At 39.7% G+C, this 21,012-nt stretch overlaps 1 protein-coding gene across 1 annotated transcript in view; it reads left to right on the top strand.

Annotated features, from left to right (window-relative positions):
* Positions 1-336: 336 nt before the first annotated feature.
* Positions 337-21,012, top strand: part of RPS6KA5 (ribosomal protein S6 kinase A5) — a gene marked incomplete at its 5' end in the record, with an annotated part of 78,343 nt that continues 57,667 nt past the window's right edge. The window contains 2 exons of the mRNA XM_084270602.1: positions 337-409; positions 13,996-14,067. Coding sequence (XP_084126728.1) covers positions 337-409; positions 13,996-14,067 — 145 coding nt within the window. The remainder of the gene's footprint in view (positions 410-13,995; positions 14,068-21,012) is intronic.

Raw genomic sequence — 21,012 nt, 5'->3', positions numbered from 1 at the left:
GGAGGGCGGCCGGAGCTAGGGGGAGGGGAGCCGCAAGGACATGGGTTGGCTCTGAGGGCCGGGGGAGGGAAGCCGACGTGCGTGTGCCTCCCAGTATTTTAATAACTGTTTGTTGTTGGGTGGTGTGGTTTTTTGCCTTCCCCCCCCCCCCCCCCCATCTCTCTCCGAGGCAGAGGGGAGGACGGGCGCCCCCCGCCCCAGCGCGCCTGCATGGCTCCTCTCCCCCGGAGCGCCCCTGGAAAATAAAATCCGCCTCAGGCCAGGTGACGTCCCCCCGCCTCCGCGCTCACACACACGGGGAGCGGCAGAGGCGGGGGAGCGCCCGCCTGTGAGAACATGGAGGGACCCTCGGGCCCGGCGGAGGAAGGGGAGCTGCCGCTCCTCACCGTCAAGCATGAGCTGAGGAACGGTGAGCGGGGCGGGCCTGGGGAGGTCATGGCGGGGGGTGGGGTGGTGTCCGCGGGGGGGGCTGAGGGGAGCGCTCCCGCCTGAGGGGAGAGGGGCGGGAAGCACGGGGTGGGGGGGGGGTTGGCGGAGGGGAGCGGGCTGCCGAGACTTGGGGGAGAAGTGCTAAGGAAGGAGATTCGAGAGAGTTGATCGGGACCAGTAGGGAAGTCTCGGGGGGAGGAGGGGGAAGAGGATGAGCTGAAGGAAACGGGCAGGAGCGTATGAGGTAGGGGCGGGGGGGTGGGGTGTCCCTTGTTTTATTTCAGAAAAAAACTGTTTCAGTGGCACTCGTGTGTACTTGGCTCCCCTGTCCCACTTCCCCAGTGGTACTTGACGCTTTTGAGGGAGATAAAGGATTGGAGATAAGGGTTAGGTTTGTTTGTTGGCTTGTTGTTTTATTTTTAAATTAACGTTCGACTTTTATGGCTGTGTCGGTATGGGGGGGGGGGCTGTTCGTTACAGTCCCAAATGATGTCGCTTTATGTGACAGCTTTTCTCTCTCTGAAATGCCGGAATTGTAGGGAGGGGAATGTGCCAACACGTAACCGCAGAGTTATCTGGCTCTTCAGTCTGTGAATCTTCCTGTAGCTCGGTAGTTACTTGAAGACCCTCTGGAGAAGTAGTTCGCAGACACGTGAACCATACGCGATCTTTAAAGATACAGCAGAAACGCTCCGTCGTAGGTTGTTGTGTTGGGGAAGGTCTTTATATATTTTTAATAGGGACTCAGCTTCTTGGAAGTTTCCAGGCAACTTGAATACTGCAGTAAATCTGGATTTTGCTTTTCATTTAGAATTGCTTTTGAAACATAATTACGGTGTATGTTCTCTGTGTTCATTAACCCATGACCTTCCTTGCTGTTCTCTCTCTTTTTTTTTTTTCTTTTTAAATGATGAAATAAATGGGAGCGCGATGCTGTTCGTCACAAAAAGTTTGCCAGAACCGCCCCCCGGGTTATAGTAGTTGACATTCTCTGACGGGCCGATGGGGAAGGCGAGTGGTGGTGCTGGGTCTTTTCGGTTCCGTCGCGTTCGGCCGCCTTGCCCCCCTGTCCCTCTGGCCTAGGGGCTGAGTGGAGGTGCCCCAGCGGAACGCAGCTATCACTGCAGCTTAAAAAAAAAAATTAAAAAAAAAAAGCAGCTCTTCCTGATAGCTGTGAAGAAACCGAAGGGGCTGTAGTTTCCTTCTTTCAAAATGAAGCAAAAGAGCTCGTGGAAAACACTTGTCTGGCTGGGTCTTGCTAGATTGCAGCGTGCATGAGAAAAAGGAATATGGGAGGGAGGGGAAAAAGTGGAACACATTTACTCTGCAGGTCTACCTAGCTATGTCCAGATGTCTTTCTTAGAAGTTGAGACAGCACATATACCCTGGGATAGTTATTTAAAGATCATTTGAGCAATAAACAGATTCGTATAAACTAGACAAAGAGCTGTCTTATACAGCATAAAAAACAATTTTAATTTTGATCCTGGTCCTAAAGCTTTATAGATTCAGGAAATACTAATACTTGGTTTGAATTTTAAAAATTCTTAACCTGGTTTGTCTTTTAAGCTTCAGAAATTTGTCTTAATAGGAATCAGTTGCTTCTTCCCTCTTCGTTGCTTTCTCCTTATTAAGTATTTAGAAAACTCTGCTTTCTGAAAAATGCTTTCTAGCAATGGCTTGTCTATTTCTGGAGCATTAGGGTGGAGGAGGGAGCTGCTGTGTCGTGTACTCCTGGGAGACTCCTACTCCTGAAGGTGTCAATAGTGTCATCACTAGGCAAGACGTATCAAGATACTGTTGCAGAACTTGTCTCTACACAATGCACGGAGAGATGATAATTTGAGGAGAAAAAGTGCAGTCAGCCTCTGTTGATAAAGAAATAAATATTCTCTCAGATACTTTGGGTGATTTTCTTAGTTTTTTTGTACTGGGTCTGGCTGTGTGTGTCCTTAGCTGCTGGCTAGGGTCAGCCCACCGCAGTTTAAAACATCCAGCATGTTGATATACTCTTGCTTCATTTTGGGAAAGACTGTGAGGGGATGCACAAGAACTACAGCTGGAGCTAGAGGATCTTTGTTGTTCTTAAATACTGAGATCATATACCACAAATATCCTTTTAGTGTGCAATTTGTTTAGATTCTAGTGTTCCCCTCCTCTCTGTGTTCTTTCTTTGATGTCGCTAGTTCTGTGACTAATTGCATGATTTAGAATTACATATTGAAAGTAGCTGTCAGTTGGCAGGTGAAAAAGAGGTCAGTCTCCAAAGTGCTGTGAAGGAATGTACTATTGTGGTAGAAATAGTGGCTGCTTTCAGAAGGGAGTGTCTCATTTTCATATTGTAGAAGTTGTTGCTTGAACCTCTTGATAACAAATTCAAAGTACAGAGAATGATGTATTCAGATCAACTCAATGCAGGTGAACTTAGTTACACTTTGCGTGTGCAACAGCTTGGGTCTTAGAATTGTTCTGAAAATGTTAGTGAGTTAGAGATAGGCATTCATTACAGATGAGTGAGTGAACATACTATAGAACTTGATTTTAAGATGAAATTAATATCTTAAAGAATGAAACAGATTGTTGTTACCTTTAAGCAAGTATTTTGGCATATGAAAGTGCACAGTTAGAGCATATGGAGAGCTGTTTCTACACAGCTACCAGCTGATTGTTAACCCTGTCACTCCATGGTTTGACTCTTAAACTTCAACTTTGAAATTACAGCCAGTGCTGTAATTCCAAAGGTTCAACCTTTATTTCAGCTCTATATCTCATATTCCTAGGGCCCTGAAACTCCTCTGTTGTGTGACCAAAAAAGTAATTTCATAGGTATGTGATAGGGAAGGAGCTCTGGTGCATAACACTTCAGTGCCTCTGTGAGATGCCATGTGATTTTTCTGTAATAGAAATTCTGGGCACCACTCTGTGTATATTTTATTTTAATGATGCAAAGTATCAGAATGCCCCCCTGCTGCTGGGGAAACTAACTATGTGTATGCTTTTGTGATTGCTCCTTCAGCTGATTATTTTGATGACTAGACACAACATTGATGTTTAGATGCATTTCAGTTAATAAGGATTTTTCTTATATATTTAGCAATTTTTTTTTTTCTTTTCCTGTCTCACTAATTGTTTCTTCCTCGATAGAAACCTTACAACTCAGCCACTTCAGTGTAGTCACTGTCTTTCTTTACTCACTTGATGAAGGAAATGAGTTTTTGGGGAAAGTGGTATCACCTACTCTTTTCAGGAAGTAGAAGAAAAAATATACCAAAGATCAAATGGTAGGAAGTGGCGACTGCCTGACTCCTACTGAAGCTGTCTAGTGAAAATACGAAGAAAACAGTATTTTCTGCAGCATCTATTTCTGGAATCTTGTAAAGGAAAAGTTTGTGGGTGTGTTTTTTGTTTTGTTTTTGAAGGTTAACCTCAGAGTTAGTACAACTTCTGATCTTTTTAGAGACCTAAGAAGTAACGTTTTCTTTACAATGAAAAAAGAATATAGTTGCCTCGTCACACTTTTGTTTCCTGGTAATGCTGTGGAACTGGACAATATAAATGTGAAGCCTCTTAGAGAAAATTTTTTGTGTGGTAGGGAAGGATATGGGCACAGAGGGAAAGACCTGATGAAGGAAGGAAGAAGGAAATTGAGCTGTTAACAGTAAGATCTCTCCCCACCTCATGTTGGCTTCTGTCTTAGCTCTTTTTTTTTTTTTTTTTAAAAAAAAAAAGAATCAAGTGATCTTGAATCTTTAGTGTGTGTGACTAGGTAGGAGGTTGTCCATTTTTGCAGCATGTGTGTGCACTCCCTGCTTTGCTCAGTGAGAGGCAGAGATTAGTAAAGCTGGGTTCTTGACAATTTGAGACATTCCATGAATGTATGGGTGATAGGCTGTATATATGTTGTTTGTTTTGCTTTAAGATGCTCACTTCCTTCTGGTAAATTTATTTTGAAGAGGGTACTGGATTCATTTTAATGCTGTCACAAACTTTGGCCTAAATAATTTGCTTCAGTTTGCAATTTGTCTGATTATAACACATGGTACGCGAGAATGCCATGTATAGCCCAGAAGTCAACATAGCCATGGGCTGCAGGACTCCAGAGGCAGAAGAATTTTGACCTTCCATGAGAAATGTATAGTCTAACTTACAGTTTGCTGTGAAACTATCAATGGCTTCAGACAATAAATACATAGAATATTTGAAGAATTTAATACTGCAAATTCTTATTTATCCATTCTTGAATGACAGCTTAAGCTAGAATAGCTTTATTTCTGAACTGCAAGGCATTGTGAAAATTCCTATGGCTAAAAAACATGATGAATCATGCATTAAGTAGAGTGTTCAACCTTCGCTATGAACTACACCTGGCACCTCTACAGTATTCTATTTTCTATTTTCACAGAGAAAGTAATTTAAAAAGTACTTTCATAAGAACACTTCCTTTTGAGACACAGATTTTTTTCTTTTTAGTTGACTCTACTAATTCTGTATATTGTTCAGCAATCAGAAGGTACTAATAGTTGAATATTTCAAAGCCTGGATTGCTCTTCTACTGTTCTCTTTTGAGCATTAAAATATATGTGTTCATGTTACTGAACAGAGCCTAAAGAGTGTCTTTAAGAGGGGATGTTTATGAATCCTCCTTAATACAACTTAAATATCTTGATTTTACTCTTTACATTATTGATACTTTAGAAGATGCTTTATAGTCTAGGAGTTTACTGTTATTTATCTTCTGATAGCTCTGATTATGACTGGCTTTGATTATGAAGGAGGAGAACGATGATTTTTGTGTGTGTGTGTGTGTGTGTTCTGTTTTTATTTTGGTCCCCCTGCCCCCAGGATTTGGAATCTAACAAATGTGGCTAAAATGATCTGTGAGAGTCTTTGCCTATTTTGCTGTCATTGCTTCAGTGATACTCTATAAAATCTCTTATGTGAATAAGAACTGGCAGTTGCAGTATTCATTGTCAGGATGTTGTTTAGCTTTGTTCCACTCTGTTCTCAGTGTGATGGCTAGGGGACTTGTTTGTCACTTTAACACACGGTAGGATTTTATTCAGGAGGCAATTCAGAAAATACTTGCCAGAGATGTTTTAAACATATGAGCCTGGGTATCTGAGGGTGTGATTTGCAGCTATATTCTTCATGTAAATATTTCTGTTGGATCCCCTTCATTGCTTGGCATCGTTTGATATCTTATGGTAAACAAATTGTCTTTTTTATTTTTTTAACCATTATACAATCTTAATGATGAGGTGCAAGCTCTGCTAAGGTTTCTTTGCTTCTGACTCACTCTGTAGATAGACAGATGACCTGGTTTATGAAGGACTCGCCTTACACACAGTCACTTTATTTGGTTTTTGTATTTTGTTTTGGGATCGATTGTGACTGATTTCCCCTTCCCATCTTTTGTTGACATATATAAATATTTTATACTGCCTTAGACAGATGGTTATAAAAGCTTTACCTGAGAGGATAATTCTGAAGATAATTCTTAGCTTTGCTGGGTAATGTCTGCATAAATGAGTATCCCTTCCATCAATATGTAAATTGCCTTCCTTTTGTTGGTGAATTTAGCTGTATTCTGTTACTTTTAATATTGTGTCCAAAGTGCCTGTGACTGAAAACAGTGGTGGTTTTTAAGCATTTTCCTGATTTCTAATGGTAGGGAACACCAAAGCTGATTTGTATCTTGTACTTAGATATAACATCTTGTTTGAAAAGGTATGCACAATCTTTATTTATCTGTTATTTTGATGTGCCACTTTCAACTCTGTTCAGCATTAGATTGTAGCAACTTTATTCATTAGCAGCTTGCTGATGAATACTTTTTTTTGCTGTTAGGTGATGTATAGTGTTACTGCACACTAAGTTTCTAGCTAACCATGGAGGTGCTTCTAGGTTGAATCTTGGTGACCTTACAGTGATTCATCTCACAGTAATGACAAACCTCATAGCAAAATCACCTCTGTAATAGCGAAAGAACTACTGCTGATAAATGCAAATGGATCTTAACATGGAATATTTTCCAATTCAGGCTATTGTGAGTCTATATAGTTGATCTCAGATGTCTGCACTTTTATCTTTTTCAGCTTCTGATGTGCAGATAATTTTGGTCAAATAGTCTTTCTACAGCTTCAGCTTATTTTCATGATGGTAATGACAGCTCCCTGTCGTGTTCCCAACAGCATTTCATGTTTCTGAATTTCCATGTCTTGTATTCAGGTAGTACTTCAGAGGTCTTTGTCATTTTTGGCTGGGTGAAGTTTTGGCTTCTGGGCTTTCTAGTATGGGATCTGCAGCTCTGTGAGACCTTGATTTTATTTATTTATTTATCTGTTATTTCCAGTTTAGATAGTCTTCTCCTTAAGCATCTAATGTTACAGAGAATGAACAGTTGTCAACAGTTGAATGTAGCTGTGAACCTAGACTTCAGAGTAACATGAATTGCATTTTCTCTTCTTTGATGTGAGTTCAGAACTGTGTGCATGTTTTATTTTTCCCCCCTTTTTTCTTCTTAAGAAAAATGCAGGTAGTGCTTGAGATGGCATTTTTTAAAAATTCCATTTGAAGTTTCTAAGAGACAGTTTCTCTGTCCTGATTAAATAGTACTCTTAGTCAGTGACATGACAATTACTAGTTGGTGATGGTGTGTCAGATTTCAAGGACTGTGTAATATTTTTCACTTACCTTGGTAAACAGTTCTCAGTTGTGGCAACCAATATAATATGATATGTATCAGAAAAACACTAAAACATCCTAGATGTCTAACAAGGAGTGTCTCACAAGCAATAGTGGTGTGGTTTCTGTTAGATGGTTGGGTTTTTTTGTTTGTATGTTTTTCTTTTTTCTTTCCCCGGAAAGGAATGTGCTAGTTTTGCTTAATTTCAAGGAAAAAAACCACCCACTCTTCATGCTGAGTGAGGAATAATCTCAAGTTTGTGTTCATATAACTTTGAAAACAGCATCTGTTCTTTGTTGCTGTGACTTAAAAAAGTAGATGCTAGGTGAGTGGGGATGCACCGTTATCCAAACTAACAGGTTAGAATCAAGTTGATCTTGAGACCAGGCATTGGACACCTAATAGTTTGAAGTATTGCAGAATGAATTCTCTCATGTTTTTCTTCTTGCTTTCTCTATTCTGCTTTAAATCCTCTGAGGTTCTTTGTTCTGCTCAATAAACTGCAGAGCTGGCTCATGTTGCGGAGAACAGCAGAGGCAAGTCACAGCTTTCAGGCAGAGCATGTCTTTGAAGACTGCTGAATCTAGTTCAGTAGAGGAAGCTCTAGTTCTGTCCATCTGCTTAAGAGCTTGCATGCAGTGGGGTCCAAAAGCAGTACACAGCACACTTTAGCTTGAAAATAACCAATGTTGAAATAACACTTCTTAAGGTCATAAAAGTACAATTAAAAGCACAGAGTCATTAGAGTACCAGCTCGTACAGTTTTTAGTTCATATGGGGCCATCTGAAAGTTCAGGTAAAGTGCAGGTGACAGGCATGTCTTGCCTTGAGATCCTTCATCAAGCCGAAGTACTTTGCTTTGCTCTGTTTCCCGGAGTTAAAGACTTTAACTGTCCTGCTTCCATGGGGCTGAGAACAACAGTACTCTTTTCCATCCATTGGTGTCCCTGCATGTGTAGGCTTGTCTTTGTAGTGGGAGTGTTTCTAGGTATTTGCTTTTGTATTGCTTTCAGAGGTGATAATTATGACCAGAAGCACTGTTTTGTCTTTGTTTTTACAGATGCCATTATTTCTTAGCCTTTTCCTTTAGTCTTTGTTTCTAGGTTGATCTATTGCATCCTGCTGTTGCCCTCAGCTGCATGCTCTCCTCCTTACCATGTTGGTCCACTGCCCCTTACTGTGGGCCGCAGTAGAAAAAACAGTAAACGGAAGCTTCTCCTAGCTCTTCACTTATGCAGTTAGTTTGTCTCCTGGAAGATGCTGTCAGCTTACTGCTTTTTTAAATTATATAGCACCACCCTTCATACTGCTGTGTCATGTGTAGCTTTGGATCATTTGTGGAGAAACTTTCCTTCTGTTGACTTATGCAGTACTTTCTTCCTGTCCAAGCTTAGTTCCTTCCCTTGATACTCTTCAGTTGATGCATTGACAGATGAAGAAAAAAGTGCACGGAAAAATAAACTTTCTGTTTCTCAAACTGCTTTCCTTATCCTTAAGAGCTTTCCCAAAGCTACTGTTTCTGAATGGCATCTTTGCATAGACTGAAATGTTCTGGTACTGCTTGTTAGAAATGATGCTAGCTGGGTGCTAGAGTGTACACCCGGTTGCACCCTTGACAGAGACACTGTCTTCATGCAGGTTGCACAGGCAGTTGTTGGGCCCAGTTGTGATACCAATCCTAGCATGGCGATGTCTGAGGTGGGAGAAGCCTTTCACTGTTCTGTCAGTGGTAGTGGTAGTGGCTGCCTTATTGCAATCCTTTAAAGCCTCTCAAACTTGGAACAGTTGTCTTCTAATTTCAGAAAGTATGCCTTGTGAAAGGTCTTCCAGCAGTTGTCAGTTGGGTTCCTGGGAGTGACTGCTGAATAGAGTACATGATCTTTGTGGATTTATGCTCCTGAAAGCAAAGCTGAAGGAAACGTCAGCGTGACAACTTTCTTTCAGGAGAAACTGTACCTCATCTCAACTAAAATGTTGAAAAGTGCTGTGCCTGGGTTCAGCACATGAAAGAACTGCTCTAGCGGTGTCCTTGGAAAGAATGTTGCACAGACACAAGCTCTAGCTTGCTTTTCTTGGGGTATGACTTCACAGATGGACTGAGTGCAGCAACAGAGGCTGTTGGAGGAAGCCATTGCAAACCATAGGAACATTGGGAGAAGCACTTTCTGTGAATTGTTAATCTTGTAGCTTTGAAGATTTGTTGCTACTTTGTTTTTGTTTTTTTTTTTTTTTAAATTAGGGATAATTCTACTTCTTTCTTTATAGGGAGTAATTCTGAGAGAGACCATGTAAGTCTCACGTGTCCTACCATACCTCCAACTCCTACAGTTCTGTGATTCTGTGTGATATACAGTACCTTCTAGTTAGCTGATCTTGTAGGATGGCACTTTTTCCTTAATATAATGTAAAAATAATGAGGTGGGCCTTAGAGTGATCATATGCTTATTTGTGATGTAGTTTTCCCCTTCCATCATGTAAATAATATTACAATAACCTTCAAGAGCTGAAGAATGTCAAGGAACGGTACTAAGCTTGGGCAGGAAGAAAGTATTGCCCAAGTGAACAGGATGAGAGTTTTTGCCCAAATGATCTGAAGCTATACATGACCTGTCCTAAACTGGAAGTAAAAGTGAGATTAGCTGGATAGTGCAGATTTACAAGTCTCATTGATACAGGCTCATAATTACTCAAACTAGGTGTCACTCAGCTTTTTACTATCTAACCACATGAAATTGGGAAAGGTTTTGCTAATATTATTGAATGTGGAATAAAAATTAAATTGTGTTTATGGTACAGTTTAGATTAATGGATTGAGTTTAGGTCTTGATCTCTTTTTAGGACTATAGCCAGCACTACAAATCTTCAGCATGTTTTGGAGAAGCAGCATTTCTCTGTGTTCTGCTCAGTCTTCCTATTCTGTTCCAAGAATAAGGCAGGATTAAAGAATTGTTTTGCTTTCTAGAAGCATGTTTATGTGAAAAGTCTTCTGCTGACAGATTGTAAAGGATGTGAGATGGTAAAACCTTTGTGTAGTACTCTGTAACAGAAGATCCAAATCTGTGAATTTCTTGGTGAAAAATTTCTTGCCTCTCTGAGTTCAACACTTAGCTAGTGTCAAGAGAATTTTGATGTCCTAAATCTCTTCAGTGACATCCACAGCTCCATTAAAGCTATGGACACTCTGTCCCTGGTCTCTTCAAATAGCCCCTGACTCCTACTGGCCCTCGTAGGAAAGACACTCTTTTGAAACAGCATGCATGAGTTTAAGTACCAGTCTCAGTACTTGTTTAGAGGAGCAATATGTAATATTAAGTTGCTTCAAGGCAGACTACTTTCTGACTGTGACATGATGTATGGTAATTATATAGCTACTAACTCAGTCTGTATGTGCCTTACCTGCTATTACTCCTTTCTTGGCACATAAGCACGTTTTCCTTACTGCTGACTTCAGCAACGTCTGTGATGTAGCACAAGCAACAGTATTTGTTTTGTTTGAAGTGAATATCTTATGGCAAGCTTCAGTTCAGCTCATGTGGTGCATATTGCCTCATTGATTGATTAATGATTCTGGTACTGCCTTGCCTAGCACCCATTATTAAAACTTAACTGATCACAAAAGTAATATTTCTCTAATAATAATAATAATGTTTTGATTTTTGATTTTTTTTACATGTAGTATTAGGGTAGTTTGTTGATTCCCTCAGATTTGCAAAAATCATTGTATACTTCTGTTTATACAAGAAAAAAAATCCTGAAAGCTTTTAGAATTTTCTGATATCCTAGTAGTTTAAAGTGTTCTCTCTGCACTTATTCCGAGTTTGATTAATACCTCATAAAGATGAATCATAAGAACTGAAAATACTTTAGATGAGATTTCCTCAGTGTCTTGCATGAGAGCACTAATGTTACCTTATCTAAGCTAGGATCATTTGAATAAATAATGAATTTGCCTTTTCATTTATTTTGGACTTTTAATACTTGTTCCTACTTTGCAGAGATGCATTTTTGAAGCTCTGTTTTCTGTTTGTTTTGAGTTGTTGAGTTACTAGAGATCTGTGAATGGAGATTAACTATACATTTTAATAGTTAATTCAGAAATCACATTGTCTTAATAAAGTTTCTTAGAACTATCAAGCCAAATGATAATTTCTGTGGAATGGACTAAGTGAACTTGAGCACCTCCTATAAAGTTTTCTTCTTTTGGTTAAGAGATCTTTGTACTTGGTTATACTTGTGGTGCTGCTACTGAAGACTTCTTGTGTGTCTTTTCTAAGTTGGTTGGTTTGGGTTTGGTTTTTTTTTTTTTTAACTAGCCTTTAGGCATACATTTTGTCTTGGAAGTTGGTCTTTGAGAGTTATTCTGAATCCCAGAATGGTTTGGGCTGGAAGGGACCTCAAAGATCAGTTAGGTCCAACCCCCCTGCCATGGGCAAGGAGAACCTCCACTAGACCAGGCTGGCCAAAGTCCAATCCAACCTGGCCTTGAACACTGTCAGGGAGGGGGCAGCCACAGCTCCTTGGGGCAGCCTGTTCCAGTGCCTCACCACCCTCAAAGTGAAGAATTTCTTCCTAATGTCTCATCTAAATCTACCTTTTTTCAGCTTAAGGCCATTAGCCCTCATCCTATCGTTCTGTGCCCCCGTAAGCAGTCCTTCTCTCTTCAGCCTTCCTGTAGGCCTCTCTAGGTAGTAGAAGGTGGCAATAAGATCTCCCTAGAGCCTTCTCTTCTCCATGCTGAACGAGTCCAACTCTCAGCCTCTGCTCATAGGACTGATGTGCCTGCTCTCTGATCATCTTTGTGGTCTTCCTCTGGACTTGCTCTAACAGGTTGTCGTGGCTTTACCCTGGCTGAGAGCTGAGATCCACGCAGCTGCCTGCTCTTTCAAGGAAAAGAGCAGGGGAAGCAGAGGGGAAGGTGTGAGGCAAGGAAAGGGAAAAGGAAGGGGCAAATAACAACCCCAAAACCAAGAAACTAAAAGGCCCGTGGGTTGGGATAAGGATAGTTACTAAAATAGCAGAAAGATACAATATAACAATGCTAACAGGACTTTAGAGCAAGAAATCTATGAAGCTGTTGCTACACGATGCAGTTTCTCACTGAACCCACCGCTCAGGCCGTGCCACCCAGAGCCGTCCCGGAACCCAACCATTCCCCAAAAACCCCGTGTCCTGGAGCCGCACCCGCTCCTCCTCCCATCAGCCCCCCGTTGTACTGAGCAGGATGGAATTGTCATGGAATGCTCTCTTTGGCCAGTTTGGGTCACCTGTCCTGGCTTCACCCCTCCTTTCTCATGAATAGAGAAATATGAAGAACTGAGAAAGTCCTTGGCTGTCTGACAGCAACTAAAACCATCAGGGTGTTATCAGCACTGCTCCCATTTTAACTCCCAAACACAGCATTCCCTCCGCTGCTACAAAAGAAGTTAACTCCATCCTGACTGAAACTGGGACACAGGTTCATGTCTTTGTTGTCCTGGTGGCCCCAGAGCTGGATGCAGTACTCCAGGTGGAGTCTCAGGAGAATGGAGTAGAGGGGGAGAATCACCTCCCTTGACCTACTACTGACCACACTGTTTTTCAATGCAGCCCAGGATACAATTGGCTTTCTGGGCTGCAAGTACATGTTGCATTCTCATGTTGGGCTTTTCATCAGCCAACACCCACAAGTCCTTCTCAGTGCTGCTTTCAATCCATTCCCTAGCCAGCCTGTAGTTGTGCTTGGGATTGCCTCAACCCACGTGCAGAACCTTGCACCTGGTGTTGTTGAACTTCAGTTCTCACAGGCCCACATGTCAAGGTGCCTCTAGATAGCATCCCTTCCCTCCAGCATGTCAGCTACACAGCAAAGCCTGGTGGTGTTGGCAACCTTGCTGAGAGTGTACCTGATCCCACTGTCTGTGTCACCGACAAAGATGTTAAACAGTGATGGTCCCAGTACCAGCCCCAGAGGAACACCTCTAGTCACTGGAATGAATAAAAATCTTATTCAATAAGAATAATCAAACTTGTTTACTTTGTTGCCTTGCTGCTTTTAACCTGGATTGTTTCAATGAGGAGCTGCTTTGAATGTCCTGCAATCCTATTGGTGCAAATGGATGAATGACATTATGATAGGAATGAAAGATGGGAAAAATGGAAACTGCTTAAGGCTTTCTTTTAGCAGTTTAAAAAATAATAAAGAAAACAAACCAACGATAAACTAACTCACCACAAATTCTTTGTTTACTTCCCTGTTTAGAAAAATGTCTGTTGAAAAAAAAACCCCGCCAAACACCTCAGTGGTATAGATTTGTATGAACATAGGACTCCCTCCTAAAACTTCGTAGCAGCTTTGATTTTTTCCAAGCTTGTTGGTTATGTAAACTCAAGGCCTTTCTTCCTCAGTAGTAGTGGAGAGTCCTTATAGGTTTAGTAATAAATGTGTGAATGGTTATTGGAAATCTGCTTAGGTCATCCCAAGCACCACACAATTCAATATCATGAGAGTATTCAGGGTACTATGGCTTAGGGATGACCTGATTGCTGTCTGTAACTATGTGATTAGAGATTATAGTCGAGGTGAAACTTTTTTCAGAGGTGCCCAGTGATAGGATGAAATATGGTGTGTAACAAGCTAGATGGGTCTCAGTTCTACATGGGTCTCAGTTATTACCCTGTGATTTTTTTTATACCTCCAGGAACACTGGTGGTGGCAGGAAAATTTTTCTCCCTTGCTTGTCAAGTTAAAAGAATACAGTATGCAACTGGAATGTCCTTTTAGTGCTGCTGATTTTGTTCATCCGCTAACTTGTTTTTACTGAAGCTGTAGTAATATGTCAGAATGATGTTTCAGTGTACTACATATTTGACATGTTGGTGTTTCTTTTTTTTTTTTCCTTCAGCAAATTTGACAGGCCATGCAGAAAAAGTTGGCATTGAAAACTTTGAACTCCTGAAAGTTCTTGGAACAGGGGGTAAGATACACTATTTTTCTAAGCTGAATGTTGAAAGCAGTACTGTTAAGCATAATTTGGTTTTCTGGCTGAGGATTTGGAAATTGGAACATTCTTTAGGAAGATGTATCAGTTTTGTGTTGTGTTGCATAATTTTCTTTTTTCTAAAAAACATTGTGCAAAAGTGGAGGTCGCATGTTCTAGCTTTTGAACAGCACTCTTTCAAATATGGAAATTTAATGCCATGAGATTTGTGATGATAGTTTGTGAAAAATTTAATCTAAGTTAAGGCATGATCTTGATAATTTCATTAAATTTTCAGACTCTGTTTTCATTAATTTCTGGGAAAAAACCCAAGTAATGTTAGTACTTATTGAATAGGATGCTTTACTCTTTAACTGTATGTCTTAGAGTTGACAATGGCTCTCCTGGTCTCTCTGTCCTATTCAAATCTCAGTAATTTTTAAGATGGAAAATATTCACTGTATTGTGGATTTCAGCACAGTGTTGGAGACTTGTAGGACTGCTGACTGTAGCCAACAAAAAAGTTTGTTTCCCTCCCTTTTTAAAGGACACTCAGAGGCCCATATACAGATCACATGTAATTGCCACCTTCCATGTCCTATCTTCATGAACCAATTAGCCAAGTTTTTCTTGGCCTGGGATGCTCTTAATTGTAACAGGTAGCCCATAGGCACCTAGTGCAAATCTGTCCTCTTCACTCAGGTTAACAGGGTAATTTTTGAGTGACCCCTTTCAGAAAAGGCTACTCAAGTGGGTTGATAACAGGATTGTATGTGTGAAAGAGGAAAAAAGAAAAGCTGAGGAAGCGTGCCTATTTGTCTCCTGCTCTAGTAGTTGCATTGCTTCAGAAATGTCTTCTGTCTTAGTAGACTTGAAACTACAAACTTTAGGAATTCAGGGATAACTTGGGTATCCTGGAATGGCATTTGTAGGAAGATTTGTAGTATATTTTTTTTTCAAGGAAATACCTGTTGCAATTTTAATACATAATTTCATAGTCTGGGGTTCTTGCTTTGGAGGCCATCAGGGCAGTCAAGAAGCTTTGTTCAGTCTTAACTGTATCACAGCTAACACTGATGCACTGTGTGTGTTATGGCTTAGCAATTACTGGATGGTATTCAATGGAACTAGTTCTGTTTGGCTTTGAGGAAGTGATCATTTGTTAATTGTCAGTGTTTTCAGTGACATGGAATCACTGACAATAGGACTGCAATGGATTTGAAGATGCCCTCTAATCGCTTGTCCCAAGACCCAATCCATACTTCCATCATCCCTAATGTTGATTTGATCTTAAATGTCTCCAGTAGTAGAGACTGCAGCCTTCCTAGATGTTCTTGCTGATGATGTTTAGTTTCCTAGCTTTAGAAGCATTCTGGGGATTGCAATAAGCATAGATCCCCTTTCATTGTTGCAATAAGTTTTTGAAAGAACATTATTTCACAAGTAGGGTATACCTGTGTTAAGGCATTTCTTCTGTAAATGTAATCTAACAAAATCTTGGTGTGGCTCTGAATCTAAGCAGTCTTTACTTGTCAGTGTATTTTTGATAGCTGTGGTCAGAAGGCTTTCTGTGTGCTTTTCATTGACTCAGCAGAGTAGAACAGAAACTGAAGCAAGGTATTGGCCATTTGGCTAAGATAATCCTGAAATGTTATACTGTGAAGTAAACTTTTGTGAGTTTTGGGCTTACTGTTCCAGAAACACGGAGAACTTGTCCAAATTGACTCTGGTGCTGTTGGTTTAATAACATACAATCCCCTTTGTAAAAAAGGCTTTTTGTAAAAAGCTTTTAGAAAATTCTGTAACTACCTTGTCAATAATAAGAATTATTGTGCAAGCACTCCCATCTTAAGTGTGGAAAACCAATTTAAGTATCTGTAGACCTTGCAGTGTCTTCTGCATGTGAAAAGTCTGGGGCTATATGTTGTTACCTACCTCACTGTGTTTTTCCTGTGCAATGTACCTGGCTTTCTCCTCCCCCCAGCTCAACTTCCATAGCAGGGAGATTATTTTTGAAAAACTTCAGAAGACTCTAACCACCTGCTTGCATGCAAATGTTACTGCAAGTTCTTTGCTGTGTTGTCATGAGTTGTGGGGTCCTGTTGAGGCCTGCAACTCCTTGTTCTCATACTTGAATTGAGGTTCAAGGAGTCAGTATGACTACTCTGACTTCTCAGTTCTTTGTATCACAACATATGTTTAATTGGGAAAATGAGAAGAAGGATAAAGAAAACTGTCTATAATCACCATAACGCCAAAGCCTGCTATGCCAAGTATTTCTGACTTATTGCAGACTTGTCTGAAATGATACTGTACAAGAGTAAGGCCTCATTTAGAACTTGTACAAAGCTACTTGTGTCTGCATTTTGGTGGTTGTCCTTAGGCCTCCTCTCACCAAAAAAAGACAAAAAAATTCAGAAGATAATTGCATGCTTTCTGTATTGATAACTAAGAGTTTGGATTATCTTGTTCTGTAGTTTTTATTCAGTTGCAATAAGAAAGGAGGCTATGAAGCTTATATCTAGTTAATTTTTATCTCTGTATAGCTGGCAATCTAGGTGCTTATTAAATGCCTTTTAACTTTCAGCCGGGGGGGGGGGGGGGGGTGGGGGGTGGGGGGGTAATGTAATTATTTCAGAAACCTGAAATATTTCAGGTGTTTTCAGGTGAGTGTGGTGGTGGGGTATATGGTTTGTTTTGGGTTGAGTTTGAGGTTTTTTTTTCAATTGGACTCTATGGAGAAGACAGGATCTAGGAACCTAGAGACCTCCTAGAGACTTCTGTTCCTTGACGTTAGTAAATTCTATGAAGTGGAATGTGGGACTGGGGGTTTGAGGTCATCTTAGACAAACTGATTAATAGAGACAAAAGGGGTACTATTGCTGTTTATAGGAACAACTTAAAGAAAATTGAGGAAGAGGGCATCTGATGGCTTCTGTTTACATGTTCTTGCATATTTTTAGGCAAGAGCTATCTTTACTCTGTCAGTGAAAGCCTTACCCTGGCATCGAGCTTTTGGGTACTATTGATATTACTCTAATACAGTTAATGCTAAATAAAAACTGTGATGTTCTTTAAATTCTTCTGTGTGGAGTTATCTAGTGTGCAAAGCTGGTTGTTTTGTTTTTTTCAACCTCTCTGATACTTCTATGATCTACAGTAATGCAAGGCAGAACATGCTGGAGCCTCACAGTCATGTTGTGTGACTGTAGATGCTATTTTAACTAATTACAAATTTTAAATATAGCCTGCTATGCAGCAACTGGAATAACTAAGGAAGGTACTCAAAATATGTTAAATTGCTGAAGTGTATGGAGTTGTGGTAGTTTTGTATAAACCTGGTAACAGCAGTGAAGGTTTATTTAAGTCTTAATTTTTAAGTTTTAGTTTAAAAAAACAAAACAGAAATAGTATCCTTGTACACTCAGGTTTCTCCCATGGAAGTGATTTTTCTGTTTGTTTGTGATATTTTCTTCATGCTACAGTTTAGCACAATTTCATACTTAGGGTTTTTTTTATTAGTGTTTCTTTTTTTTCTTGCATTCCTGTGTCTGGTTTGTTCTTGTACTTCCTCTCCCAATTGGAATCACGCTTGTCATGTTTTCCTTTTCGTGTTAAAAGAACGTAGTAGTGTACACATTCTTCTTTTGACAGAGTCTCACAGGAAAATACAAGGAAGTAAAAATCTGAGTTAGTAGCCTTTTAATCTGAATTGCTTTCTTCAGTGTTGCGCTAAGGAGCTATTAATGATACAAACTTTCCTATTGAAGAAATTGGTAACACTTTACATCAGTAAAACAAAATACATGATGGTATGCTACTGTTAAAAAAGCTATTAATACTGTACTTGTTGCTCTGGGAGCAAGTTACTGCTTACTTGACCTCTCTGACTTGCCTCTGTTCTACTCAAGTATATACTTCATGGAACTCCAGCCTCTTTGTCTGCTTCTCCTGCTCTTGCTCTATAGCTTTGTTCATTCGGAATTTTCAGATTTCCTGTCCACTTGTCTCCAGCTGTCCCTCCTGTCTAGCTAAAGCTTTTATGGAGTCACATTGAGAACTAGTGTCTGTTCTGTAGAACAAGGTTACTTTGCTGTAATCAAATTGCTTCCCAAAGCTACAAAGTGAACGAGGAGGTGGCTGTTTTGGTATATGCACACCCACTTGGTTTATTTGTTTCTTTCTTTGTAAATGTGTTTTTAAAATAAAGAACCCAACATTCTGGGTCATATCTTTTTATACCTGTGGATTTTTTTCTACTCAGCTGTTGCTGCTTCTGATTTTAATAATTGCCATTTTCATTCAGTCTTTCAACTGGGCTTAAGAAGAGACAATCCAAGTGGTCTAATAATATATATGTCCTCGTAATCTGTCTACCACTTTAACTACAGTCCATCAGTGAAGACATAACACAGTGAGAGACAAGACTGTAACTGATGTCTAAAAAGTTTTATACACTATCTTTTGGAATTAAGTGCACATATGGGAAGGATATTCTCCTTATGTGTGGAAGACCTTACACTCTGAAGGACTTCCAGAAAATTGGTAGGATGAATTTCAGATTTCAACAATCAGCTCAAAAATCTTGTTATACAAGAAGATATAATGAAGTTCCATCAAAGTTCAGAAAATGTTCTGATGACGTTGACTGTAAAATTAAGTTAGATCTTTCAAAGTATCTTGAAGAAAAAATAAAATCTCCCCATAAATGGAGGAGATAAAAAGTGGGGTTACTGTGCTCAGGAGCATGAGCCAAAATCAGGGAGTGTCTAAAACCAGTTCCAAATGCCAGTTACTATTTTACCTCAGTTTCTGCTGAGGGCAGCTATGAAGAAGGAAGTAGAGCTATGAAGAAGGAAAAAACCCAAATCCAAGTGGCAGCTTTTTGTTGCCTGAGAAGGGAGTGAGAACTTGTAGGAAAACTTGCAGGCACAAAGGTCAATGAAGAAGCAGGGGGAGGAGGCACTTGGAGTGCCAGAGGAGAGATTCCTCTGCAGCCCATAGAGAAGGCCATGGTGAAGCAGGTTGTCCCCCTGCAGCCCATGGAAAATGATGGGGAGTAGAGCTTCCACCTGCATCCCATGGTGGAGCAGTTGGAGACATCTGAATAATATTATAATGAATGTATATTCATGAAAAAGGAAAGTTTTAACCCCCAACTATATCTTTCTACCTCACAATTAAAGTGTGAATTTGGTACGAAATACTTTGTTCATTTTACAGGCCTGATATCTGTATCAAACTGCAGTTAATAATTACTTTAACATTTTTTTTTCTTAATAAACTGCAAGGTCAGTCTAACATACTTTGTGTGTTTATAGCATATATTGTATAGCTTTTTATATGGTTCTTCAATAATTCAAAACATTTTTAATGAATTTTGGGGGTGAATATTTGGTGACTTAGTGTTTATGGGAGATCTATTGCTGGCTAAATGTTGCTGCCTTGGAAGCAATAGAGGTGTGCATCCAGATTTTATGATAATGAATATTAAAACGTGGCTCTGAGAAATTAAAAAAGCTTTTCTGGAATAAGATTACCAGATAGGGGTATTCTTGCAATTAGCTTATGTGCTTTCTCCTTGCTGCCACTCAAATTAATTGCTTTTGTAGTGTTGTCTTTACCATGAAAAAAATCTACTTAATATTATTGATTCTGGTATTGAGTATATCATGAGCCTTTTCATTAAAATAGTGCTACTTAAGATTTATTCTTATCAAAACTGCTGGGAATCTTCATCATTCTGTCAGTCCTTTTCAGACTTCTGAAGAAACAATTTATACCATGGTAAAGCTCTGTTGAAAATTCTGGTATGATTGTCATTAGTATAGTTCTAGAGACTTCCTTACAGCTATTACACTTACTAGATAACTTTCTCCTGTGTTGTATGTAAAGCTGTAGTAGGTGCTGTTAATATACTGCTACTGTTCTGCTGCTTAACATACATTAATGGTATGTTTTTCTAAAGTGTGATTGAAGATGTAAGTAGCCAGGTGTTAAAATCTTAGGGCCTTTTGTTTATTAAAATTTAGCTTAATGTTTCTGTTAAAACTACTGTCTCCTGGGAACCAAAGGAAACTTCTGTTTAATGCTCTAGACTGAGCTTTTCAGAGAGGCACAAGGAAGTTCAGTGTCAAACTCCAGCTTTGAAAACTAGATCTGCTCCCTTAAGCAGCTGAGAAATGCAAGCTAAGGCTGTTCTCCACACTTCTTGTTGTGTGACAGTGGAATGCAGAAGTGTCATCTGCATTTTTTTTTTTTTGAGAAGTAACTCCATAAAAAGATGTAAATAATAGTTTTGGAAGCAGAGTTTGGTTTTAATCAATGCTCTCAGTAGTATACATCCAATATTGGAAAAATAGATGAGTAACACTAAATTGCCTATATGCATAAAAGTATTGCTGTGGTCACAATATTATGGCCTGTACAACCTTGGTTCAAGTCACTTGTGTCTGTACATCATGACAGGGTTTAGCAAATAAGTGAAAACTTAGTTTATAAAAGCTCTGATGTGGAATAGAGGGTCCTGTAAAGAAGGCAAGCATGATATCGTAGGGTGTGAGGTATCAGGTAAGAATTGTTCATTATATGAGAAGTATCACTTTTGTGTACTGAAGGAACCAGAACTCAGTTGCAGGAAAAAACTCACACCATGTCTCATTTGATAATTTAAAACTCTCTATTACTGTATTATTGTATTATTGTCTGTATTACTGTATTATTGTCTGGGGAAACAAAAAACCCAGGAAAAATCTGAAGCGACACATAATTACTTCCTGGCAGCAGTGCACGGTAGGGCAGTTTTAAAGACCAACTAAATTTGGTGGCTTGCATCAGGACAGTTTACCCTATCCAGAGTATTTACAGCTTTGATATACTTGAGCATTCTCTTTCAGAAAGTAATGTGAAGATAATTATAGGGGTTGGGCAAAATACCCAGCT

The sequence above is a fragment of the Gallinula chloropus genome (genome assembly GCF_964237585.1).
Source record: "Gallinula chloropus genome assembly, chromosome: 14".
Lineage (NCBI taxonomy): Eukaryota > Metazoa > Chordata > Aves > Gruiformes > Rallidae > Gallinula > Gallinula chloropus.
The sequence above is the reverse complement of the archived record's forward strand: the minus strand, read 5'-3'. Positions and strand labels throughout refer to the sequence as shown.